This window comes from Xenopus laevis, chromosome 4S (genome assembly GCF_017654675.1).
Source record: "Xenopus laevis strain J_2021 chromosome 4S, Xenopus_laevis_v10.1, whole genome shotgun sequence".
Classification (NCBI taxonomy): domain Eukaryota; kingdom Metazoa; phylum Chordata; class Amphibia; order Anura; family Pipidae; genus Xenopus; species Xenopus laevis.
Window position 1 is genome coordinate 87,770,938 of NC_054378.1, and position 27,949 is coordinate 87,798,886.

Here is a 27,949-nt window from a genome sequence, read left to right on the forward strand (position 1 = left end):
CGGGATTTGTTACGCTGCTCCACAGAGGGTTGTCTCCACTGAGTCACATAAGTCACCAGAATTTGGAAAGAAAGATTGAGGGGGAAGTGAAATTATTGTGAGAGTCGCAGTGGGGAGTAAGGGGTCATGAAGTGATAACATGCAGCCGGGGGCAAAAATAACATGAAGGCGGAACAGACTAAATCAATAAGAAACCTTCTCCCTACAGAACTTCAAGAGAAGAACTTCTTATCCTGCTTCTATATATTTATTTATTTAAAGGCCTACCCAATAAGGTAGAAAACCTCTCTATAAAGTTTTGCTAACCTTCCCCTTATGTTACTCCATAAAATATGAAGCACTATATAATCATATAGTACTCTGTGGATGTGCATTAAATAAGACTTACCATACTTGACTTCAATTTAATACCTCAAAATTCTACTGATAGAGAAAAGTATTCCACTTAAAAGTAATGGGGCACTGGGTGACATTTTGTAGCTCTGTGAGCGGGGACAAAAAACTCCAAAATACCCCTTCCATAGCATGATGGAGATTACTGCGGACCATTATCCTTCAAAAACTATGTGCCACATGACTTTTGAAAGTTAATGGAGGAATTTTTTTTATAGCATTTGAACCCTTTGTATGGAGTCACAAATGCTTCAAATTATCTCATGTGCCATTAACTATATAGTATAAATGTAAATATGCCCAGAAGGTTTATTAAGTCCTCACTGCTTATCCTTATACTCCGTTCCTTCTTTATATGGCAGCCAATGAAAGCTGAAACATGGAATCCTAACTTAGTATATTTTCCAGCTAAACACACAGGAGGACACTGGTTTGTCACATAGTAACCCAAGCTGAAGTTTGTTACTGATGATTTACTGCTGCTGGTATCAGTGTGACTGGGATGTGCTGGTCACTATCTGTCATGTTATGGAATGCGAGATGGCATTTTATGAAAAAGCACCAAAGCAAACAGGACGGCAGGTAATGAAGGATTATCACATAGAAGGATGCCAATATCACTGGTATTGTCCCCTTTATGTGTGAATTATCTTTATATCTTGTATTTTTAACACTTTTATAACCTTTTAGCCCAAAAGGGCAGAGTGAAAGTGACCGGTATTTGAAGACAAAAGCTAAGACTCTAGGAGCTGCCACCCAGCAGGGGCATCTTATTGTGTCCCTCCGGGACATTCCAGGAATAACTTGAGTTATCCCTCCCAGTGTATAAAACAGCAGGTTCAAAGAGCTGGCTAATTAACCCCTTGAGCAAAAAGATCCCAACCTGAGACAAAAATAGAATGGGACAGACATGGGAAACATGAACAACACTGTGCATTCATAGACCTTATAGATGTAGATATGTACATCATTTTGTTTACTTTACTCTCACAGTGATTTTATAATGATGCATTAGTGGTTTGATGATAGTCAACATGCTTTTTACTTTTCCGTTAGTATTTGCCATGTTTTATATCTGTGGACACCTTTTAGCGCTGAATCCATGAATAATGCACCCAAGCAGCCATAATCCCAAACAAAGAAAACCTCAACAGCACATATATCAAAGTATAGCATAGCATGGAAAATGAGTGGCACATTGGATTCATATGTTATCTCCTCTTGACTATCATCTTCAATGTCCCAAACACAACCAGAAGCAGACTATATACTTAAGGCTAATGGCACATGGGACATGTAAATAGGTTTTAGCATCATATAAAGGAAACAAGGTAACTCAAGGCAAGCTACTAACCTACCGGGGCTGAAGAGTGCACCCACAGAAGTGTTAAACAAATCTTGATAATGTGTGCACATGGTTACTCGCATTGTTTGACCACTTCCAGCATTATAAGATCAAGGTGTATAAAATACATTCTCCTTGCACTGGTGGTATGACATAAATGATATTCTCTGTGTTTGGTTTAGGAGTGATTTTAATACTTCACTAGCAGTGCATTCAAAATACATTTAATATGCAGAAGGGCTGATTTGCAAACATAGTGCACATAAGCTACCATCATCAACAAATCAGCAATTATTTTTAATCTGACTATGACCCATTATAAAATGAAAACAAAAATCTAATAGATTGCTATGGGCAACTGTCCTCAAGCAATTTAGCACCTATGCTAATAAGGCACCCAAAATGTCAGTGAAACACTTCAACCACCATCAACAATACTCTTGTTACACATCCAATTACCAAAATAAGTAAACATTTACAAGTTGCAAATTAGTTTTGCTCATTGTAGAGAAAATCAAAGTTGACTTATCAAATATAATCGGGGCTAAAGTTTGGCAAGTGTACAGACAAGCTTATTGAATTCCATTTTTACTTACTTCACATAGTCGTTCCTACAGTAAAGCCTTTTGTCCCTGTAGAAACAGCTGCTTTCCAGTGGCTCTTTGCAGGTGCAGCACTGGGCACATTGTTCATGCCACAGACTGTCACTTATTCGGAGAAGAAATCGATCACAAATGGCCCGTTCGCATCCCTCACATACCCACTTCTGTTCCATGCTTTGACCTGCAACACCAAATAACACCACCATTTACTGGCCTGGGATACACTGTAAGGTAAGCTGAATTTGTAATAACCTGTGCTGCAAGGTCCTGGAAGGGGCACACACAACTAAATAGATTTTTAGAAGGGGCATAATTTTAATATATACAGTATCTGTTCATTTTGAACCTTTTTCAAAAACATATTTGTAAAGACCACATTTTTAATAGCTTTGCCAAGGGCAGGAGGGGTCTCAAATGTTGGTCCACAAAGGATGTCCTAAACAAAACAAGTCTCAAAACAGATTAGGAATAGCCATATTTAGGAATACAGAAACATTTATTATGGTCTTACACAGATTCATCCTGATGCATTTGATCCAGACACAGTTATTCAACGACAGGCTATAATTGAATTAATAGTCTCTCCAAAATGTGGCTGGTTTGATACACAACTTTGTGTAATACAAATTTAGAGACCTTAAGTACAAGTGAACTCCTCATTATTGCACCCGGGTACCACAACAGAGATGCCAGTCAATGCAATCCCAGGAAACAGAACAGTCATATGAAGTGAAAATATAATGTCCAACATTTTTGAAAAAGTGCAAAGACCTTGCTCAAAACCAAAATTGTAGCAAAATTAAATTTTTCTATTCAAAGATTGTTAGTAGATTTAGCAGATATACCCCTTTCTCTAGAAATAGTTGTTTACTCAATCAGGCACTTAGTTCCTCTACATTCTGCTGAATGCGCTCTGAGCTGCCAGATAATGTCATAAAAAAATTCTAATAGAGAAATTAGCCGGTGGGTATCCTGGAGAAGAAGGGTTAATGTGATCCGTGCCATCCCTTTATTAAATCTGCTCTATGCAGCCTGGGGTAAGAATGCTGCTCCTCAACGACCCGACTCTATATTATTACTCTTTGTGCAGGAAGCTCCAATAAAACACCCACTCAGGGGAAAAAAGAGGAAAAGAAAGGAATAATGGAATATAAAGAAGGAAAACATACATAACTGAAAGTGCTAAATTGAGTGTGTAAGAGGTTCGGGTAATCAGAATTTTGGGGGCAGAAGCTATCCGGGTCTATTACTCTAACAGAATCTTTTCAGCATTCTACTCTCTATTAGTCTCTATTATCTATCTGCGTCTTTTAGTCTTTCTCTAATAATCTGAATAAAATTCTCAGCGTTCAACTGTCAGATTCCATCATCTACCTGCGTCTTTCGTTCTCTGTCATATTCAGTATATCCTCATTATTGTACTCTTTGTATGTCATTCTCTATCATTTATCTACTGTCTTTCCTATTATTGTCTATCTCTAATATTCTTTTCTAATATTCATGTATTCTTTTCTTTTTCAGCTCTTCTTCTTTCTGTCCAATCTACTGCCCCTATAGTCAAGCAACAATCTCTTTATATCTGTCCATACAGATTACTATTACATCTATTGTAAATATGACTGTTTTTCTGTTGTCCTGTCATTTATTTATACAACCTTCTGTACTTATTGTTCGTTCTATCGAGTCATCAAAAAATGGAAAACAGTTATAGATAAACAATAAAAAAAACATGGAGCAGGTATGGGTTATTTTCTTCTCTATATTTATACATCTCTCTCTCTCTCTCTCTCTCTCTCTCTCTCTCTCTCTCTAGATATAGATATAGATAGATAGATAGATAGATAGATAGATAGATAGATAGATAGATAGATAGATAGATAGATAGATAGATAGATAGATAGATAGATAGATAGAGATATATATATAGATATAGATAGATAGATAGATAGATAGATAGATAGATAGATAGATAGACAGACAGACAGACAGACAGACAGACAGACAGACAGACAGACAGACAAACAAACAGATAGATAGATGATAGATAGATAGATAGATAGATAGATAGATAGATAGATAGATAGATAGATAGATAGTATTTGTTTTCTCCTTTAATGTATAATAAGGGTGCAGGGTCAGAATAACACTGAACTCTGTGAAATAAGCAGCACTCCCATAAATACATGTGTGTAAAATGATTTACATCCTAAGCAGCCAAGTTTGAAGAATGGAAGACTATCTATGTATATTAATCAGCGTATTCATATTTGATTGAAAAGCATCTGAATTATTTTAAAGTACAGCGGTGACTACCTGTATCAGCGCTCTTTGCAACATTAGGTCACTGGATAAACAAAAATTTTATGATGAATGTAATCGTTTTTTTTCCCAAAAAATAGAAACTTACGAACTGAAACGGAAAAGTGTATTTCTAAATATTTCTAACACAGGCTTGAGCTTAGAATTCAGCTACAATGGGGAAATGCCTTCTGATTGCCCCTAATAAAGAGCCTGGGTCTGTACTCAATTATATAGAATTTACATAAATATATATATACACACACAGGGGCTAATTGATAACAAAAAATATCTGTTTATATTAAACACAATTTACCGTCTTATCTAGAATTCTGAAATAGCGAGTGGTCTGATGTATCTAGAATTCAGATAATTCTCACATACAATAGGAGGAAACGTAAGGTGAGATCTAAAAGTCATAAAACCCTGCGTGGATTAAAACGTCCTTTGAAATTTACCGAACAGGGAGGAAAGTGCTGCTGAAGTTTGAATGACGTTCTGTATATTTTCTTCCAATTTCAGTCCATCCAACATTCTGACACACCTTCTCCCATAAAAGAAAAATTAAGAGAATATAACAGGTGTAAGGAATTTAAAATAGAGCCTAGACCCCTATACATTTTATTCAATCAATAATAAGGAAAGTCTATATCCACACGTTCATTCCAGTATTTAGACCTCCGTAAAAAAAAACCATATTCGAATATTTAGCATTAGATTATTATTGTTACAAATTCTAATATAATTGCGGTTCCTTCCTTGTGAAATGATCATGCGCCCACTGTCAGCCCTAACTGCCGCTTGTACCCCAGGAATAAGGCAGTATTCTATTTTATTGCCATGAGTGTGATGGGTTATGGGATTAAATCATTTTCTTGAAACTGATATCTATAAAATCCCAAATGGCCAGTAAATGTATAATGTGAGCGACACATAACATAAGAAGTTGTTAGCTAACTATGCAGGGAAGCGTAATAGAAGCTCGGCAGCAGGGGCAGAGAAGTGGCTGGGGCTGTTGAGGGGATCCCGGTAGAATGGGGGTGCTGCTCACCTGTAAGATCAGTAGTGATGCGATACTGCAGCTCCACACACGCCAACCTAGTGATAACGATTCGATCAGCTGCTCAGTAGTAGATGCCTTCACGCTGACACTGTGCTCCTATGGGATCAGCTGTTCAGTAGTTCCCCTTACTCTGTGACACTCAGCTCCGCTCAGCTCCTCAGTGAGTATCCCCAGTAGGTTTTCTCTCTACACACCGCTCCACTAGATCCACTCCTCAGTATGTCCCGGTACCCTCTGGCCCAGTGCTCTTGTAGGAGTTGGCTCAGGTCCCAGTAGGATATGACAGTCACAGAAACAGCTGTGCAGCAGGAACTCAGGAGGAGCAGGTAGGGGAGCGCACTGACTGACCCAGCTGGGATGCTCCCGTTAGGTTAGAATGGGTTGGCTGCTACACTGTAGACGAGAGCTGCTGTAAGGATCCTCCCTATGGCCGGTACCGGGGACTCTGAGTGTGCGAGTGTCAGGCAGCTAGTGATGCAGCTAGTGATTCAGCTAGTGAGCACAGGTTAGCATGGAGCTGTCACTAGGCTTGTCCAGCGACCCACCCTCTTATTGACACCTGTCACTGCTGCTGGCAGCCCACCCCCTGCACATTCCTCAAGGCAGAGAGTCCGAACGAAAACGCCCCGCCTGCGCTTTTATCTGTTAGGGGAGACAGTCGCTAAATACCTGAAAAGTATCTGCTTTGCATGGAGCCCGGGGTGGAGAGGTACTTCTAGTAAAGGACAACCCTCTGCCTTATTTTGTCACTCGCATCCTTTCTTACATCTTGCCCTGTTCAAGCTTCTAGCGCCTGTCCCACCCCAAAACCTTCTCTGTGCCCCTTTCTGTGCCCGTCATTTGCTTCTCTTTTCTCTCCTTTCCTCGCTTTTCCCTCTCTTCTCTCATTTCCTCTCCCCCAAATCCCTCCTTCTCCCTCCATCAGACATTAGTGGGCCCCCTCCACACTCTCCCTCCATCAGACATTAGTGGGCCCCCTACACACCCTTCCCCTCTCCGCCGCTGCCTCTTACTCCTACAATACTTTTCTACACGGTCTCTCCGCTCTTGCTTTGCAGAACCTACTTGTCCAGTGTAGGACTGGGACACCAGGGGCCCACCCAAAAACCTTATACTAGGGGCCCACCAAAAGACCTTAGACCAGGGGCCCACTCTCAGTACTGAATAATTCCTCTCTTCACGCAACCTCTATTCTGCTAGTCTTTTTTCTTTACATGCTATAATCTATTATTTAATCTATTTAGTCTCTTTGTTCTCATAGAAATAGGGAATAGCCATGAAATATGCCAAATGTTTTGAAGCAGGAGGGCCCACTGACACCTGGGACCTTCGGGAGTTTTCCTGGTATCCCTGTGGGCCAGTCTGACACTACTTGTCTCTCATATCTTGTATCATAATACACCCGTTTTATTTACACCTGAATAACCCCAGGTATAGGCACAGAGGAGCAGAGTATACAGTAGGAGATGGAGAGCTGCTGAAGGACTCAGTGAGAGAAAGCTGCTGATGATTGGTGAGAGAGACAGCTGCTGTTTGCTCAGATAAAAAGATGCTGGTTTGTCAGTGAGAGAGAGCTGGTTGAGGGCTCAGTGAGAGAGCTGATTCCCCAATAAGAGGGAGTACTGCTGGAGAGTTCAGGAAGATAAAGAGCTGGTTCCCCAATAAGAGGGAGAGCTGCTGTGGGGCTCAGGAAGAGAAAGAGCTGGTTCCCCAGTGAGAGATGCTGGGGGCCAAATGCCTTAAAAATTAATACTGTCTTCACTTATGAATGCAGTTTGTTCTGTAATGCTGTGTAGCCTTTGTTGAAGCCTTTCACTCAATCTCAACATGGTCACTCAATTATTATGGGGCAGGGGCCCCAATAATGAACCCATTGGTCACCTGAGCCCCTGGGCAGTAGAACCTGCTAACAAGTAGAGTGGAGACCCAATAAAACAAAACATGAACCATGGAAGCATAGCCATGTCCTTGATCCACCACAATCACACGTATTAGACTAAGCTCTGTCGAAACCCCACCCAGTCTCTCACAAGCCCAACACCCTTCATGGAGCTCAAACTTTTACTTCTCTTGGACCCCTCTATGGCATGAGCCTTCTGAGGGCAGTACCCCCTGGAGCCCTCTGATGGTAGTCCTGTAACCACTATGACTGGATCTGTGTGAAATATAATAACATGCCATGGATGGCTTGCAGTAGTTTGCAGAGGGTAAAAATCTTTTTGAGGGTCATCAGGGACGTTTACTAGAAGTTACTTTTTTTTTACATAGTAAAATACTTATTGGACCACCAAACTTTGTAAATGACATGTTGGGCAAAAAATGCCTAAGTACTTCACCATAAACTGTCTATACACTGGTCGACACTGTCTGTCTGGTGTAAGTGCATTTGGGGTTTCTTTGATAAATCACTAGATTATTTTACAGTACAGTTTCTTTTACTTCAAAGCCAGCTCTAATAGAGACTGTGATGCACCATAAGACAGCATTACTGCTTCTTAGAGTTGGGGTCTTTGGTTTGATCCTTACTGGGCACTTTCTGTTTATGTGATGTGTATGTTTCTCCTGTCTTTGTATGGATTTCCTCCATGGTAATTCAGCTTCTTCTCGCAATAACATATTAGGAGGGTAGCTGTTAAAATTGACCAGTGAGTTTATTCATCTGTAGTTGCGAATGAGACTGGAAGCTCCATTGGGACACAGAATGGTGTGTGTGATTAAATATATCTAAAACAATGCAAAATGTGTTACTGCTCTACTAAATGAGGATAATAAAGAAAGATTTTCATAAATCACCCTGTCGCAGTAGAAGGCATTGGGTGTGTACATCATGCAATGGAATCAGTAGATGTAGTAGAAAAGCCAAAAGACCCCCTGATGCTCAGCCAAGAAGTATACTGGCCATTATTGTCCTAGGTTCTAGACAGGGCAGATGTGTGGCTTTTCTGTATTTCTTTAAAACACAAAAAAAGTTTTATTTAGTGTAAAAAAACAAGAAAAACTGTAAGACAAAATTTTGCCAGGTAAATTCTGTTGAGGTCCTATAGAAGTCAATGGGAGCTGCCCTGATCTTATTGAACCATTTTTAATCCGTTTGGACTTTTAGAGGTTCTCAGGTTTTTGCTTTTTGCTACTAATTATCAAAAAACTCTGTCCAGCATTTTTCTTTAATCACACTTTTTATAATCGGATCGTTTAATAGCTTTCATGGCATTGGTGATAGCGTTTCATAATTAGTTGTTCCCCAAGCTATTGTATAATGCATAACCCTGTATTTTCTCACTTGCTAAAAAGTCATCTTGAATCGAATGTATCTGCCAGTACAAGCACTTCATGGAGAGAATAACACACCATCATAGTGCTCACTATAAAAAACCTTTTCTAAATATTATGATGGAACCTCCTTTCTTCTAATTGTAATGGGAACCTTAGTGTCTGCTGGAAGGACCTACTGGAAACTCAGTCAAGCTTTCAGTACTCGTCAAGCTCCTGTAGTGAGCACCCATCTCCTGCTGCTTCCATGGTATAATCATTCTGCACAAAAGCTTTTACCCCTATTCAGGTGCAGATTACTCCACAGACAAACTAACTTTTAACAGATAAACAAAAATGAAATTGAATTAAAGGATATATGCATGCAACTAAGCTATCATTTTTATTTGAAATATAAAGTGTTGCTTATATAAAGTGCATATTATTGTTGATGGTGTGTTCTTCTTAATGACCCCCTGCAGAGTGCTCTGTAAGGGAAGAAATTATCGGTGTAATCAATTCTCTTATCCAAAGTTTTTTTATATTGATCATTCCATAATGTATTAGCCCATGTTTCTTTCCATTTCAAACATGTGTATTCACATAAACTGTTCCTCAGATGGAGGAACAAGACTTACTAATAAAAGTGAGGTCAGCAACTCCAGAAAATTTTACAAAAAACTTCCTTTGATTATTGGAGTTGAGGAGCACCAAAGGGTCTGGATCTTTGCACTACATCAGGCCATTTACATAAGGTATAAAAAGAATAAGGCAATTTTACAGCGGTTGTTATACTGCATTTATTTTGTAGGATTGCAATGAAAGCCAGTGATATGCTCTATAATAATAGAGGAGTGTTGCAGTATTTAAGCAGTAGTAGTAGTAACTATGGGCTACTGCTCCTGTGCAAACTTAGTGCCTTTTATTACAAATGGGGGATTATGATTAATGAAGAAAATCAAGCTGGAGCTTTGCCCTCTTGTGTCAATGGGTGGTACCACATGCCCAATGATAAACGTGTAGTAAATGGAAACCAATAAAATAGCTTGAAGTAACTGATTGTAAAAGGAGTACAATAAACACTTATGAGGGAAAATGGAGACCCTTAGACATTTTAAACTCTTTATTTACAAAAATATGAGCTACCAATGTGCAACTACTCCTGAAAATGAAAGCATAAAACAGATTGGATGCTACTGGCAACTGCCTTTGTGCAAGTTAGCACCTATGTTAATAAATAAGCCCTACCATACAATAATGGGCACAAAAAACCAACGGAGGAAAGATGGCCCTATAAATTGTATTTTAATATTTTTCTGACATTTGTAATGTTTATGTAAGAGGAGCAGCAAATACATTCTTATCTCAGTTTGTTCTAAACTGATGAACAGGATAATATAAATGTTGATGCTGGTGTCATTGGATCATAATATTAACATGAAATAATTTAAAGCTATGTAACTTTTAGCTTTTTCAGGGTGTCGCTTGAAAAATCCACATTTTTCGGATTTAACGACCGAAAAGTCCAAATTTTTTGTGAAATCACGGGAAGACCTCAAAATGTTCGGATTATTGTATGGAACCCAGCGCAGACAATATCTTGGTTGAAGATGGAGTATTTTTGGATTCTGACTTTTTTGCAGCCTTGGGTATAACAAATCTCAAAAAAATTGAGTTTTTTTTTCCACTAAAAATTCTGATTTTATAGTAAAAAACTAGACTTTTTGAGTTTTTAGCATTCAGACTTTAATAAATAACCCCTTGGTATGTTATAGATGTACCTATTCCTAACAACAAAAACACACAGTCCACAAATATATAGTGGAGAGAATGGGCACAAAGCATTTCTTTACAATTACACAGATCAGAGACCATTTCAGATATTGGGGGTATGTCAGGTTAGTGTTAACAGTGACCAGTTGGAGGAGCAATTTATATAGTTATAAGAAGCATTTTGTAGGTCATAGAATGCACATAGAATGTTATTGTACATACATTATAAGAATACAACCTTATGTGATTTAATGCAATTTGATGGTGCCTATAATGAAAAAAAGTCACCAGCTTTTAGGTGTCAAAAATTTCCTTAGTTAGAAAAGCCAACTGGGGAAAATTATGAAAATTGCAAGGCTTTTTCAGCCCACAAACCAGAGTGAATACGGAAATTGAAACTTGATGATTGCACAAGCCAAAAAGCTCTATCACAGCTCTGACGTATATATGCCCCCAAATATGCAGATATCTTTTTTTATGTCCTCTTTATGGGGCAAATTCACTAAGCGCCGAAGCGCTGAACGCTAGCGTTAATTCGCTAGCGTTTGGCATTTTCGTTACCGCGCAAATTCACTAACGAATGCTGGCGTAGTTTCGCTAGTGTTACTTCGCACCCTTACGCCTGGCGAATTTTCGCTAGCGACGTAACTACGCAAATTCACTAACGCGCGCAGTGTACTGAACGCTACCTTTTACGCTAGACTTCCTTCGCCACCTCAGACCTGGCGAAGCGCAATAGAGTAGATAGGGATTGTTTCAAAAAAAGTCAAAATTTTTTCTAAGTCCCAAAACACGCTGGCGTGTTTTCTACATTATGGGTGATAGGCTGAAAAAGATCGAAAATTTTTTTGGGGCTCCCCTCCTTCCCCCCTACATTTCCTGACTCATGGCAACTTACCTAGACAGTGGGCACATGTGTAGGGCAAAATACATTTTTTATTTGATGATTTGAAGGTTTTCTAGGCATTTGTAGTACAGATACGTATTCCTCCATTGAAATTTGAATTTGGCGCCGTATGCAAATTAGCCTTCGCTAGTGTAACTTCGCTTTACTTAGCGAATCAATGCTAGCGCAACTTCGCAACCTTACGCTACCCCTGTGTGCAACTTCGGATTTTAGTGAATTTGCGAATCGCTGGCGAAACTACGCCTGGCGAAGTGTGGCGAAGTGCGGCGAAGTGCTGCGAATTCACTACGAATGTTAGTGAATTTGCCCCTATGCATCTCATTGTAGTTCCATCCATTCACGTGTATCGAGCAAAGATACATAGAGAATAATGCACAGAAACATTCTGTGATTGATAAATCTAGTGATTTAAGGATGTTGTACCTGACTTTCTATACTAGTTATACATGTATATGCCTATTCTGTGTTTGTCAAGAGTTTGTCAGTTGTACTGCTGACCACTTTCACTTTTGAAATCTTTGTAAAGGTGCCTGAAGTTTTGTGCAATTCCACTTCCATAAAAAGATATATGAACTTAAAGGAGAAGGAAAGGTAATTTTACTTTGGGGTGCCAAAGGTTAGGCACCCCCAAGTGATCGTATGTTCTTACCTGAAACCCGGGCCGGTGCATCGATCAGCAGAAAACTGCACTGGCCCGGGATTCTTCTAGCTAGCACCATGGAGCGATCATATTCCAGCTTCTTCTATCTTTAAATTTCTCAGGGCAGACTTACTTAACTTTTTTGTTAAAGTATGACTTTTCGCACTACTGCCTCTTTTCCTTCTCCTTTAAATGCCTCAAATGAAATATATATATATTGTTCATAAAGTAAAGAAATATATCAGAAATCCCTTTGCCTCCTGAGTGTGACATACAATATACTGTACAGTGAAACCTCGATTTTAAGTACCCTGAATTTACGTTTTCTTGCATTTTACCTTTTTTATTTGTGGTCCCCGTGCATTTCCTGGATTTTACATCAAAATGTTGTCCTGATCTACCCAAAAACTCCTTTTTTCTATCTATGAATGTTATTATTTGTGAAATAAAGTGGTTTAAAATTCTAACCAAATGTATATTTTGCCATGGTTCTGCCTGTAAATAGTCAATTCCAATTAGTCTACCCCTTATACAGTCCTGCATCATTCACTTATTGCTTTAGATTGTGTATGTGACTGACAGAGGCCTTGCATATGCCCCCCATAGTGTAAAATTAACACTGCAATGCGTAACCCTTATTAATACAATAAATATTGTATCTCAAAGTAAAAAGGATTCCTGTATTTATATCCTTTCAGTGCTTGAAGAAAAGGTTACTTTAACACATTTCCCTGATATTAGATTTTTACTGGATTTTACATACATTTTTTCCAGGTCCCCTGAAAAACTTAAAATGGGGGTTCTACTGTATTTATAATTTTATTCAGATCTAAAACTCACAGCAGTAGAAAAAAGCACAATTTGGATTGCAAGGACAAAATTAAGTTAACACCCAGAATACTATATATTCTGACAAATTCAAAATCAGTAAATATGCCACTACTTTAAACTACCAGTCATAAGCTTTGTTACAGTTATTTATTTTTTTTAAAGAAAATTTCTGTAAAATGCCTTCAAACTGTTTATGGCACTTACATAGGTCAGGGGTCTTCTTAGCTGTTTGATGCCTGATATGCATAGAATTATCAACGTGACCCCCAAAATGTGTTGATAAATGTGTATACTGAATGTGCAACTGCCCCTAAAAACGTGTGTGTGTGTGTAAAAGTAAGTGTGTGTAAAGCAGAGGGGACTGTAAAAACTGCTTTACCTAAAAGTGCCTCATATAATTGAATCTACAAACTTTGTCCACTGAAAAACTGTATTTTTTTTTTTTTGCAAATTAAAAGAAAACATAATGCTAATCACTTTCCAATATATAGTAGTTTAATGATAAATATGTTCATTGTAAATTTGATTCCAATTCTAAGCAATTTATCCATTTATATTATCTGCGTCTGATTCTTGAAACAAGGTTGAGGATATCAGCTCTCTTCCAGGTCTGTCAAGCAGGTGGCTACTGCTACATTATTTCAGGAGTCAGAGCTAGGAGTGCAGTGAATATAAACAATCCAACACTGCCTTTAATGGTGGTTACATAAACAACTTTTTCAAAATAAACATGAAAAGCTATTTTTTTTTCTTTCAAACATCCATACCAGTTATAAAGGTGTTTAAATATCTGAGCTGTCAATCATATATTGTCTGCTCCACCTCTGTGCCTACAAAAAGAGGAATGAAGAATGCAATGTTTTACTATTACTAATATGTTTTACTAGTATTACTAATGAAAAAAAGTACTGCCCACTCACCCTCCCATTTACTCACCGTTTGGCAATCAGAAAATGTGCATTATGTGTAGCATTGGTAGTATTGTCAGAATGTCCAAGGACCATGTGGATTATGGGAATATCAGTATCACTGCCAAGAAATAGCAAGCTCAGATTTTTGGGAAGCCATATCAGAGGGGGCCCTCCAAAATTATAAATTAATGCGGATGACTGGTGTGTGAATTGGTGGTTTTACTTCTCTCCATTAAAGGTTTGATTCAGTTGAACTATAAATATATATCCAAGATATATGTCCGAAAGCTCAATTCTAGTTATAAATTGAAAGTTTATTAAATATCACATTTAGAATGGTACATACTGACCCCACATAGCTCACGTTACACGTTTCATACCCTCCAGTACTTAGTCATAGGTATTAAATGACACAGAAACCTATGACTAAGTACCTGAGGGTATGAAATGCTAAGGTGGGCCATGTGGAGTCAATATGTATCATTTTAAACTTTACATTTTTAACTAGAATTGAGCTGTGGGGCATATATCTTGGATATATATTTATAGTACATTGTGAGTGCCTTTGGAACTGGGGCAAGTCACTTTGGCTCAGCCTGGATCCACAGGAATCAGTTACATAGACTCCCCATTAATGATAGAAAATATTTTTTGATTCAGTTGAAGCTGTCCTATAAAACCTACGAAACAAAGATTAGTGTCTGTGTATGTTTTCACCAGGTACCCTGGTTTCCTACTGCCAAGCCCTAGTATCATACATGTAGGTTTATTGGTTCCTGATACAATTTGAAATTAACCATTTTGTACATTTTACCGAGTAAGGAATATGCGGGTTCCACAATCTTGCAGTGAGATTCTACTCAGATCTATGAACTTCCCCTTCCTAACACTAGATAGCCAGACCAAACACCACACAGGGACAGATTTACTAACCAGCGAAAATTTGCAAGCGTCCACTTCACACCCAGTGCAACACTTTGAAAATTCGCTCAGACTACGCTAATTCTCTAAAATACAGAGTTTCGTTGTGGGCTCTGAACGCTGCAGACTTTCCGCTAGCGTTACTTCGGCAATGCAAGCATTTGATAGTGAAGAAGTGCTAGTGTTCATGTGTGCCTAGCGAAACTTCGTTAGGGATCTTGCACTCACTTACAGTTGTATGGACGACTTTATGTTAAATGTTGGTACATATACTTAAAAATTACACTTTTTAAAACACATGTCCAGGGAACCTTAATAAAGACAACAGTTATCTAATGCCCTACACATGTGCCCACTGTAAAATTAATCTTCTATATGTTAGCAAATATACGGGGAAACCCGGTTACCCAAAAAAAGTTAAAGTTAGGTTTTTTGCAGGCTGAAAAAAAAGGAAAAGATGCCAGAGTTTTTTGCATTTTTGGCTCACAGGATATGATGTAAGTGACCGAAGATTGAGTAAGATCTTGCTTCTTTTTAGCAGTTCACCTGGTCTGCGGTGTCGAAGGCAACTCTGGTACAAATCCACACTTCAGTGAATTTGCGGAGTAACGTCAATTTGTCAGAGCGAATTGTCGCCTGGCGATAGAGTGGGAATGGCAGATAACACCAGTCTCTTTCGCTAGTGAACTGGCACCTTGATGTCCTGCGGACGGTAACACTAGCAAATTGACGCCAGCGTCCGCCCTTTAGTAAATCTGCTCCTTAGTCTCACACTAGATAGCCTGGCTAAGATAATACATACAGAATCTCTACTAGGGAAAACGCTTCCCCCTGGTGGTCAATATGATAAGTTGGGGTCTTTATTCCATTTTTAATACGGTTTTGCCAATTTCTTCTTTGCACAGAGATCAGCCCAGCATAGCACGGGGAAAGATGTACCACCGCATGCCATACAACAGTAAGTCCACTCCCAACTGTCCCTTTTTCGGAGGGACAGTCCCTCTTTTGACAGCTCAACCTGAGGTCCCTCATTTGTACTGGAAAGTCCCTCTTTTCTCTGCACTGAACAGCCAGAAAAAGAAACAAAGTTTCTCACTTAATTGGCTTTTAGCAGAGAGCCCAGAATAGCTAACAGGTGCAAATAAGATACTTTGTAACAATTTTGAGACACAAAAACACAGTTTAGATAAGGAGAAATATTTTCAAACTTTCATAACCTGCCAAATTTTGTAAAAAAAAATGGTAATTAGGGGGTGGGGCCACATAAAGGGGTGTGGTCAAAAAATTGCTGCGCTACATGCTGAAAAAAAAATGTTGTCCCTCTTTTTACTTCCAAAATGTTGGGAGGTATGCATGCTATGGCACAGAACTCAGTGCGTGATTCATCTTCAGCAGCAGCCTGTTTTGTTACAATAATCCAATATAAAGCGTCCCTCAGAATGAACAGGACACTGCAACCTTTTCATGCGCTTTCCCTGCCAATCAGATGACTTCTAGGCCTTCAGAGAGATACAAATTATATAACTGGCTGCAGACTTTCCAAGTTACTTGCGGCGCGTTCATGCGCGTTTAATAAAGTTATCCGAAATTGAACAAGAAAAAAAATGCGTCAAACAACTTTATTGTCAGCGCGCAATTGACAGGGCGGAGAGGAGGATTGTGGGAAGTGCTGAGGTTACAGGAAGGTGAGAAGAATTTTTGTTTATATTGTTGTTTCTGCTCAGTGACAGCTGCTGGTGGGGTTCAAGTCTGCTGCCGTTTCTATAGGATAATAGCCCGTGTGTAGAGAGAATGCGTTATTTTTGTAGGCAGATTTAGGTCCTTCCATATGAATTAGTAAATATTGCTGATTGCTTTGGTCACTGTTAAAAACAAGTATTCGGCTTGAGCTAATAATTGCAGTGTCTCTTTGCCCTTTAAACCCTTTTCTCATCATCTTCAATTGGAGGTCAAGTGGTTTACAGGCTGCCAGGAGAAATTATGGGAATTGGGAATGCCCTCAGCACTTGTGTTTATTATTCTCATTCCTTTCTTTCTCAGAAAGGTACCAGATCTTGTTTTTATACAGTTGTCATTTTTACTAAATAGTAGTATTTGCTCACTTTCATTTGTGTGATTCTGTTACTGTCTCTCCCTGCTTCTTGTGTATATGCTACCTACCAGCGGAAACCTATAATCACTCATATTGCCATGAGTTTTAAGACAGGTCCCCCCTCAGTTTAATTTGTGAAGAGTGATGCAACCCTGTAGTTGTAATTGTATGTAAATGTTAAAAGATATATATATTTTTAATTTCTAAGAAATCATAATACAATAGTTTCAAGTATTGAGCTTTACACGTGTGTGTGTGTGTGGCTAGTACTATCATACATTTGCTGAATTTGTGGGGGTTGGAGTAGCCCTTGGAGTCAATAGAGTCTTGCCTTGCGGCAGGTCAGGCATCAGCGGTAGACCCACAAGATTTTGGTCTTGTGCCTACATTTGTTTAGCTCATTAATGTAGCCATTCTTCTTAATAACTTAATTTTCTGCTGACTATGGCCTGATGCACACAATGAACAGCAGGTGGCGCTGTTGTTTCAAATGCACGATAACAGCAGTGTAAAAAGTGTTTTGAAAGCTAGAAAAAAAGCAGTGTACATTACAAATTGCTTAAAAGTGTTCTGTGAATTTTTTATAAATTTGTTTTGGGCTTTTACATTTCTTTTAAGACTGGAGGACTGCCGGTTGGACATCAATTGTCATCACTGTTTATCACCATTACCAGCTGCATGTTTGGCTGCCAATATGACAAGCAGTAGTATTTCTTTGCAGTACCACACTGACCTCCGAGCTGGAAATAAGGAGGTGGGGTGTGTACAGAGGGGCAGGGGGTTTGAGTATTGTGGGTGGAAAGTGAAGCTTGTGCCAGATGTCCAATCTGCAAAAGGACCTTATATGCTTGGAGAAAAGAACAAACAATGATGTTATACAGTATAGAAATGATTAAAGTTATACAGTATAGAAATTATTACTGTCTTTTTGTTATTTTGTTACCTGGTACCCCTTCATACATTCACTTCTGATATTATATGCAAGCATTTGGAAGAACACCTGTCATACAGTATTAATTGGAGGTACACACAAGACTGCAACTTCTTTTCACATCCTGCTTTGCTGATCGTTTAAACTGTTGGCCTGAACAAATGGAACAAAACAAAAAAAAAAGCGTTGGCCCTTGTACTATTTGCTTTGATTTGACCTGCTGGCTAACTAGGTGGATGGATACAATATGGGATCAGCATATGTATACCCAAAGTTAGTATCACAAGAAGCCCAAGAGGAATGTTTGGTGTGAATAAAAACAAATATGCATAGAAATATAAATTTCTGTACTGTTCTTAATGCACCAACCAAAAGTTTCAGAATCTCTATAGCAGTAACGAGTCAGGCCTTCAAAGTTGTGCAAAGGGGGTCACCATCTTGGATTTTGTTAGGCGTTTCAGTGACATACACATGCTCAGTGTGGTTTGGGAAGTTGTTGAGAAGCTAAGTCTAGGGGTTGTGTAGATTATCAAGCAGAAAATTAAGTTTACCTGTAATATAAGCAGATGCTACAGGGTAGTTATTAAATGCTTCTGCAGATTGCACTGGTTTCTAACTAATTAATGCAGAGATGCAAAGGCTACACAGTGGCCCCAACAAAGTATATAGAACAGATATAGTGACCTCAAATAAGCAACAATACATATACTGTGCTTCCTAAGCTTTGATCCCCCACCTACAGTCTTCAATATCCGCATATGAGGATGACTGGGTGTTAAAATTCAACAAATAAGACGTTAGGAAATACAGTCAGGAGTAGTGGCAGGGGATCTCAGGTGCCCATTACACCCAAACATGCCCCTCCTTTACCCTGATTTACCCACCTGATGGCAGTCCAGGGGCCACCACTGGAATCAGGCTCCTGACAGGACTATTTTCAGCCCCATGATGGCAGCCCGGAAACACTGTTCCATAGTGTGACAGCCCAATAACCACTCTGATATTACATTACATTGCCTACAATCTTGCACTGCAGCTTGTGTGGTTATTGCTTTGCCCAGACACCAGTCCTATAACAAACAAGGGAAAGTTGTGCTCACCACTAGTTTTTAAAACCATTAGGTGGGGGGTGCAGCGAGGCTGTGACCACAAAATACATATAGACAATTACAAGAGTCCTCAGCACTCAACCCATTATCAATATATTTAAGACAGAGACATTTTGTGCATACTGCTAGTGAAAAATGCCTTACCCTTTAAACAAAACAGGGATTGTTTGTCCATATATTGCAATATATTTAAGATGGCCAACTACGTCAAAGTCATCCCATATCTTGCCAGTCCTACGCTTAATTTTCATCTGATTCATTAAGAATTCTATAGTTTCATTATACATTTTATAAAAGGGACGAAAACGTTTTACCTGCAACTTACTAGCTGCTTTCAAAGTAAAACTCCCAAACTTGCCTGCCCTTTTATTAGACACCAGTGGGATCACCTGACTATAGTTGGAGAGGGTGGGAGCTACAACATGGAGCTGGTCACCAGTCCTAGCCATAGCATAAGGCTCCTGAACACATTTCTGCCTCCAAAGGCATTGCATAACTCGCAGCAGCACCCCACTGGTAACCAGGGCCACAAAAATGCTTCTCCTGTTAACTTTAAGAGACAAATTTCCAGTTTTAAAACCAGAAATTTGTCTCTTCTAGCACTGAGTGTGCAATTGCTCTTATCTGCGATACCCCCTCCGCCACCAAAAAGGTAAGTGTGTGTGTGTGGGGGGGAGGAAGCAAAGGGGCCAGGATTGCCCTTGTCCATATAGTGGTCCCAGCAGTGTTGTTAAAGAGATTCTGTCATGATTTTTATTATGTAGTTTTTATCTCTAAAATTACACTGTTTACACTGCAAATAATTCACTCTGCAATATAAAACGTCATTCCTTAACTGGCAGGTGTATTTTTTAGTTGTAATATTGGTGTGTAGGCAAGTGTAGCCATCTAAGGTCATTTTGCCTGGTCATGTGCTTTCAGAAAGAGCCAGTACTTTAGGATGGAACTGCTTTCTGGCAGGCTGTTGTTTCTCCTTCTCAATGTAACTGAATGTGTCACAGTGGGACCTGGATTTTACTATTGAGTGCTTTTCTTATATCTACCTGGGAGCTGTTATCTGGTTACCTTCCCATTGTTCTGTTGTTAGGCTGCTGGGGGGGGGAAGGGAGGGGGTGATATCATTCCAACTTGCAGTAAAGAGTGACTGAAATTTATCAGAGCACAAGTCACATGACTGGGGCAGCTGGGAAACGAACAACATGTCTAGCCTAGGGTTGCCACCTGTATTTTGAGGGGCTATACTTCCTGCCTGGTTTTCCAAATAAGGAAAACTGGGCGGGATTCCCTTGATTGACACGGCGATCGGGCAATCGCCGCTCCAAAGCCCCGCCCACTGACGTCACGGGTCCACCAACTGATGTCACGGGTCCGCCCACTGATGTCACAGACACACCCACTGACATCACGGACCGCCCCCCGCCCGGTCTCAGCCAGACATAAAGGTGGCAACCCTAGTCTAGCCTCATGTCGGATTTCAAAATTAAATATAAAAAATCAGTTTGCTCTTTGAGAAATAGATTTCAGTGCAGAATTCTGCTGGAGCAGCACTATTAACTGATGTGTAGTCTTCCTAAAGGGTCATTTTAGTTGTTCATCTTCCAAACACTTTTTTTTTTCCAGTTCAGGAGTTACAAGAAGTAAAGACTCTTTCTTCAACTGCTTTCTATTTTTAATTTTTTCAAAAAAATTTTTAAGTGTATGTTAGTTATTGTTCCTCTCTTTGGGTCTGGCTGCTCAGGAATCCAGAAGCACAATGTGCTTCTTTAGTTGATACAGTTCTCGGCAGCACCTGTGGAATATTGGCAAGTAGTGATGAGCAAAGTAGTTTTTTTCCCAAGTTTCTCTGCAAATAATGACTCCTGATTGACTCCAATGGCTGAAAAAAAATTGTCGCATGTCAAAAAAATGCCGCCCATAGACTTCAATGCATTTCAGAAATTTTCTCTGTTTCGCAAATTTTCTCCTAAACGGGTCAGTTTCGCCCATCACTATTACCAAGTTTTATATCAATTATAACAGCTGTCAGAAAACTCTGCTCAGCAGGGCCAAAGATACGAAATGTATCAACTATACCAGTTTACAGTAAAACTTTTTAACAGTTTACAGAGTTGGTGACCCACTTCCAAGAGCTGCTTTAGAAAGACATAAAAAGGTGAAAAATTAAACTTTAAACTTCAGTAAAAATAAAATAGAAAGCAATTAATAAAAGTGTGCTACAACCCCAACAAAACAAGTAGTTGAGGTATTTACAGAGGGGCAGTGTAGGAGTTTTATGGGAAGTGCAGTGGTGCCAAATGCTGTCAATAGTCATAAGTTGCACTAATAACATGGCCACACAACAAGCATTGATGGTGGTTGCATTTAAGATATGTTGTTTTTCCTGTCTTAAAATTGTTTACCTTTGAGTTAATTTTTAGTAGGGATGCACCGAATCCAGGATTCGGTTCGGGATTCAGCCAGGATTCGGCATATGCAAATTAGGGGCTGGGAGGGAAATCACGTGACTTTTTGTCAGGGAAAAAAAGGAAGTAAAAATGATTTCCCCTTTCCACCCCTAATTTGCATATGCAAATTAGGGTTCGGATTCGGTTCGGAATTCAGCCGAATCTTTTACAAAGGATTCGGGGGATCGGTATGATGTAGAGAGTGAAATTCTGACACAATTTGCACTCGGTTTTTATATTTTAGAATTTGTGTTTTTTCAGTTATTTAACTTTTTATTCAACAGCACTCCAGTTTGCAATTTCAGCAGCCTGGTTGCTAGGGTCCAAATTACCCTAGAAACTATGCACTGATTTGAATAAGAGACTGGGGTATGAATAGTAGAGGATCTTAATATTAAGATGAGTAATAAAAAGTAGCAATAACCATACATGTGTGGACTACAGAGCATTTGTTTTTTAGATGGCGTCAGTGACTCCCATTTGAAAGATGGAAAGAGTCAGAAGAAGAAGGCAAATAATTCAAAAAGTATAACAAATAAAAAATGAAGATAAATTGAGATGTTGATTGTAACTGGCCACCCTATAACTTACTAAAAGTTAACTTAAAGGTGAATCACCCCTTTAATGGCCTTGGAGCTGGGTATGTTTCGAAAACTCGCACAGCTGCAAGTTTGGGCTGTGCACCAGGAGAGTAGATATGTATATTTATACTTGTATCTGTGAGCACTCTGCATAATTAAAAGGGAACTCTTGCTTGGATAGAAATTCAAGTACATTAATAAATCTGTTTCACATGTAAGCCTTTATTTGCAAAAGGCTAGGTGCAAGTGCAGGAGTGATTAGGGCTGCAGCACCTTTCAGCTTGGCTACTACACACTGCTCCCTGTCCCTGAATAAAAATTTGGCACAACGTGCAGAGCACTGGCAGGCACCCAAACACCCTGTACTTTAACCCTGCCATTTGCAGGTTTTTACAATAGGGCTTCCTACAACTTGCAACCCCAAGTGCTCCCTGGCATGTGCATTCAAGTAAGGATACAAGTTAGGAGTGTGTCCTGGTATGTGCATCTTTCACCCACTGCCTTTCCCTCCTGTATACAGTGCTGCATACAGATTGATGAAGTGCTTTGTGCTCATTTTTTGTCATTTTTTACTTGCCTTTTTTGTAAATGAGCCACATAGTCTTTTAGTATACTTATTAGGTTATTTGAGTTTCTCAACAAATACTCTGATCTGACCTGGTTGAAATCTATGCATATTTGAAAAGGTTGGCTTATTTGCCAAGATTGCTAAACTAGCAAATCATTGCCCAATTTGTCCTTTGAGATGGTGGCCAAGTCAGGTCGATCCAATTATCTGCCCCCCAGGCCAATAATCGGATCATAATAGAGGCCTGTGCCGACCCAGTCAGACCCATACATGAGCCAATTAGCTACCCACTCTGGAGGGTAAAGTCTACATTAAGATCAACTCATGTATACCCAATTTAAGAGGATAATTAACTGCAAACAGGGTTAGTTGTGTTGTTTACAGTTGAAATTAAATGTTTGTGAAAAATAATTCTTAAACCGTCCGTGCTTTATCTGTGACAGTGTCACTTAAAAGGAGCAGTAACACAAAAAAATGAAAGCGTTTTAAAGTAATTAACATATAATATACTGTTGCTCTGCACTAGTAAATGCTATGGGGCAGATTTATCAAAGGTCAAGGTGAATTTTCGAATTCAATTTTTTTTAACTCTGAGCTATTTTTTCTGTACTTCGACTAGGGAATAGTCCAAATTCGATTCGAATTTGAAAAAAAATTCAAAAATTCGAATATCAAAATTTATCATGTCTCTTTAAAAATTCGGCCATTCGCCATCTAAAACGTGTCAAATTGCTGTTTTAGCCAATGGGGGACCTCCTAGAACCTATTTAGAGTCATTTCGTGGACTTTGAAAAATCAAAGTTTTTTTGGGGAAAAACTTTGAATCGAATTCAATTTGATTCGTATGGTTCGAATTCGGCCAAATAAGGACCTATTTGATCGAAAAAGGACCTATTCGACCAAAAAAAACCTTCAACTTAATTTCAATTGGTCTTTTTGAATTCAAATTTCGAAGTTTTTTCAATTCAAAATTCGACCCTTAAAAGGGTGCCCCTATGTGTTTGCTTCAAAAAGACTAGTATAGTTTATATAAACAAGCTGCTGTGTAGCCATGGGGGCAGCCATTCAAACTGGAAAAAAGGAGAAAAGGCACAGGTTACATAGCACATAGCAGATAAGCTCTGTCCAATACAATGGTGTTTTATCTATCTGCTATGTAACCTGTGTCTTATCTCTTTTTCCCCAGCTTGAATGGCTGCTCCCATGGCTACATAGCAGGTTGTTTATATAAACTAAAGTAGAGTTTCTGAAGCAAACACATCAGTTGTCCCAGTGCAGAGCAACAGTAATTATATCTTAATTGCTTTGATCAATTTAAAATTTTTGTTGTTACTGTTCCTTTAAGGAATGTAAGCCGTGAGTGTGTATTTAGCACTGTGTATTGCAGAGGGAGGGCTGAGATGTGCTATTTCTAGTGGGAGGTCCCTGCTCTTTGTCCTGTCCTGACTCTATAACTCTGCACGTCCTGCATTCTGTGGGATTCTCAGGGACATTTGGAGGGTCTTTGTAGGAGGTGTACACAAGAGGAGGTAAGCTGAATATATATTTAGATGGTTTGCTGGGTAACAAGAGTTGTTTGCATCTGACAAGCATTTAGCAGTTGCACTACCCAGCTAGGGATACTATTCTAATTAGAGGAAACCCTAGTGTCATTCCTTCCTAAACAGCTGATACATTTTGCAGAATCGCATAAGCTTAAAAGATGTAAGTTATGCATTAAGACTTGGGTGAAACTGTAATTGTTCTATGCTTATTTCTGATATTTATGCTTCAGGGGGCGCTTGTGTTTTTATTTGCCAACTCCCTGTGCTCTGAAGAGGAAGCTTGCAGCAAGAAACCACAATGGAGCACAGTAAGCAGGTCCGGGTTCTGCTGCTTAACGATATGGAGAAGTTAGATAAGAGACTTTTCAGACTTGAGCAAGGTAAGGAGCTACATTTCTAGGTACGGTAAACAACAGAGCCTTCAGAAACCTGTTGATCGTTGCTTAGAGATAATAATACAGAATTGTTACTAGGAATGCACCGAATCCATTTTTGGGATTCGACTGAATCCTTCGTGAAAGATTCGGCCGAATACTGAACCAAATCCTAATTTGCATATGCAAATTAGGGGTGGGAACAGAAATGGTGGGAAAATGTTTTTTACTTCCTTGTTTTGTGACAAAAGTCTCATGATTGCCCTTCCCACACCTAATTTACATATGCAAATTAGAATTCAGATTCGGTTCTGCTATGCAGAATCCGAAACCTGCTGAAAAAGGCTGAATCCCGAACCAAATTCTGGATTCAGTGCATCCCTAATTGTTATATTGGTTGTGTTGGCAGCACAAGGCACCATGACAACACATTACAGAAAGAATTTTGTAAGGGGCTCACTTGAATTATTAAAAGAGAAAATTTGCTATATTGCTGCCTTGGGTAGAACAACTTAGTTTGCCTCTGTGTGTACAGCTCAGGCTCAGAGGGGAAAAACACAAGGTTCCTCTGATTTATGTTTGCTCATGTATCTGCCTTTAGTCAAAAATGCTTATTGGCATTTATACATATTTTTAAAAAAAATATATACACATTCCTGCAAAATCAGCAGAACAAATGTGCATTCATAAGACTGGATTTCAGTGTATACTTAAAGGAGAACTAAAGCTTAACTAAAGAAGTAGGCTAAAAATGTTGTGCATTATGTTTTGGGATTCTGTACCAGCCCAAGAGAACCACAGCCCTTTAACAGGGAAGATCTGTACTTCTGAAGATGCACCAGTAGCTCCCCATCTTCTTTTATGCGTATGGACTGACTCAAAATATACAGTACACATAAAATATAAATGTCACAATATAAGGCTGATTAGTAATTAATACAGATAATTACTACATGACAGCACAGAAACCAGTGCAATTAGGAACCGAATTTGTCTAATTTGTTGTAGCATCATTTTATATTACAGGCCAACCTAATTGCTTGATAATTTGTGACAATCCCTTAATTTAGCTTCTCAACAGATGCTCAGAGCCCACTGAACATGTCAGTGTCGCAGACACTTTCCAAGATGGTGACCTCCTGTGACAAGTTTGAAGTCCTGGATCATTGCTGCTATTGAGATGGTGTAACTTTGGGCTGATACAACAAGTTCAGTATATCAAATATGGCATTTGTAGCCATTATAATTTTTAGGGTTTAGTTCTCCTTTAACTGAATATTTGGAACTAAAGGGTTGAGTAAGTGGACTATATACACCATTTAAGTGCAAATTTTAAAAAGTTTTTTCATGGTGCAGTAATTGTAAGATTTACTAAATTTGCCTGTACAAGAGATACCATGGTCTGCCTAAATGCCAATTTTTTGCGATTGGAGGACAATACACAACGTAGCTCAAGGCACTTTAATAAGACTAATATAATTTTGGTTAGTACCACACATTGATATTTGTATTTTTTAGGTAACAGTAGCACATGACTAACAACTGACAGTTGTTAGTCCTGTGCTACTTTGGGTGCTTGAAATTGCCTGCTGTTGATGTGCCACCTGCAGTGATCTTGGGAGTCTGATCATTTCTACTTGTAGCGCCTAGTGTGCCATAGACAGATGTTGTTCTACATATAGCCAGGTCACCAATTAATATAGTGTTTATCTGTAGCTTCAGGCTAAAAAACCAATAAGTCATTCATGATAACCGCCTTTTGATATTTCATTGTAAACATTGACCTTCCCCATTAAGCTTTTCTGGGTCTTCCAATACCATCGCCATACTCTTTCTCACTGGGCTTTTTTCTGGCCCTACTCCCAAGTGCAGCATCTTCCCTACCTCCACCTGACTCTCTGCTTGGGTCACATTTAGGTTGTAATCATTTGTCCACTGGGTCAGTTCTGAGTTCATAAACATATGTTGTTGCCTTTATAGTCTCATTATTGCAGTGTAATTTTGTGTATTAAATCCCAGAAAATAAAATTGATAGTAGTATACTCTGCACAGCCTGAAAAAAAGATAAGATTTATAGAATTTATAGAATAATTACAACAACTTGAGTGCCTAGATGACCCTTTGTGGCCCGCCAATTAAAGGGTGCAATGTAATACATTTTGCAAAATTCTTAATTCAGTATTCCCAAATCTTTCTTCCAAAAAAAAAAAAAAAGCATATGACCAGTGAATCCTGCCTGCTGACTGATTGCTATAAGCTGTGAGACCTAGCATTGTATAAACTTTGCTCAAAATAAACTGTAAAAATGCAGTACAATAATGAGAAAAATTGCACAAATCTATTTTCATACCTGTCAATAGTTACTACTAAAAAGCACTATCATTATGTGACAGATGGTCTTTTCTTATTGTTTGGCTTTGTGTTCCCTACACTTCTCCTTTAAATTACAGCTATTGTACCTTGTTCGAGGAAGCCATTCAGAAAGAAAAGCTAGTTCATCACAGAGGCAGCTGCTTGAGAAGCAATACAGGGCTGTATATGCAACCCAAGTTCATTTCGAACATTAACTTTAAAGGGGTTATTTATTAAAGTCTGAATGCCAAAAACTTGAAAAATTTTAGGTTTTTTCTTTCTATGAGATCCAAATTTTTAATGGAAGAAAAAAACTAAATTTTTTTGAGATTTATAATACCCAGTGGATGGGAAAAGTCAGAACCGAAAATCTGGCATCTCAGACTTGCCGAGGTTGTGTATAAGTCAATGGGAGAGGTCCCTATCCTCTTTGGAAGTTTCTGTGGTCTCCGCTGAAATTAGCTTGAAAATCCAACTATTTCGGACTTTTCAGGCGAAAATCCAAAATATTCAGGCTTTTCGGGCAAAAGCCTGAAAAAAAACAAGTGATTGTGGGGGGGAAATCAAGCGATTGGGGGAAAAAAAAAAAAAAAAAAAAAAATTTCACTTAATTTTATCAAGTTTGTCCCCGATCTTATTAAATTATGCTTTTTTTTACCAATAAATAAGGTAAAATCGTGGATTCTAGTTTGCTCTGACTTTTTTAATTTAAAAAAATTCTGATTTTGATAAACAAGGCCCTAAATGTTCTCCCAAGCTATTTGGAATCTTATTTCTAGTAGCACTTAAACAAGCATATGGCTAATTTAGCAAATACTGAATTTTTATGGTCATTGTTGTACAACAAATTTGCATTAACTCTTCAAATGGCTTAAAAGAATGGTGCTTTATGTCTACATGCATTTTTACACACATATAAAATGAATATTAATACATTTGGCTATTGTGTGCCTGTTGCAGGCTCCTCCTGTGAGTGTGAAAGTAGACATGTACACATAAATTAAGCATTGCTGACCTTCTG

The 27,949-nt window shown here is 38.8% G+C and overlaps 2 protein-coding genes across 5 annotated transcripts in view; one reads left to right on the plus strand and one right to left on the minus strand.

Moving 5' to 3' along the window:
* The window catches only part of lmx1a.S (LIM homeobox transcription factor 1 alpha S homeolog), a 43,858-nt gene extending 38,679 nt beyond the window's left edge, over positions 1 to 5,179 (minus strand). Inside the window, exons 1-2 of the mRNA XM_018261069.2 lie at positions 5,097 to 5,179; positions 2,335 to 2,521 (exon numbers count right to left, since the gene is read on the minus strand). Coding sequence (XP_018116558.1) covers positions 2,335 to 2,521; positions 5,097 to 5,172 — 263 coding nt within the window. The 5' untranslated portion in view covers positions 5,173 to 5,179. The remainder of the gene's footprint in view (positions 1 to 2,334; positions 2,522 to 5,096) is intronic.
* Positions 5,180 to 16,486: 11,307 nt separating this feature from the next.
* agl.S (amylo-alpha-1, 6-glucosidase, 4-alpha-glucanotransferase S homeolog) overlaps positions 16,487 to 27,949 on the plus strand; it is a 52,363-nt gene continuing 40,900 nt past the window's right edge. For 2 of the 4 annotated variants that reach the window (XM_041561540.1, XM_018261071.2), the window contains exons 1-2: positions 24,082 to 24,187; positions 24,433 to 24,582. In XM_041561540.1, coding sequence (XP_041417474.1) covers positions 24,501 to 24,582 — 82 coding nt within the window. In that variant the 5' untranslated portion in view covers positions 24,082 to 24,187; positions 24,433 to 24,500. Of the gene's footprint in view, positions 16,619 to 24,081; positions 24,188 to 24,247; positions 24,363 to 24,432; positions 24,583 to 27,949 lie in introns of those variants that run through there. The other 2 variants (XM_018261070.2, XM_018261072.2) reach the window with 2 other exon arrangements.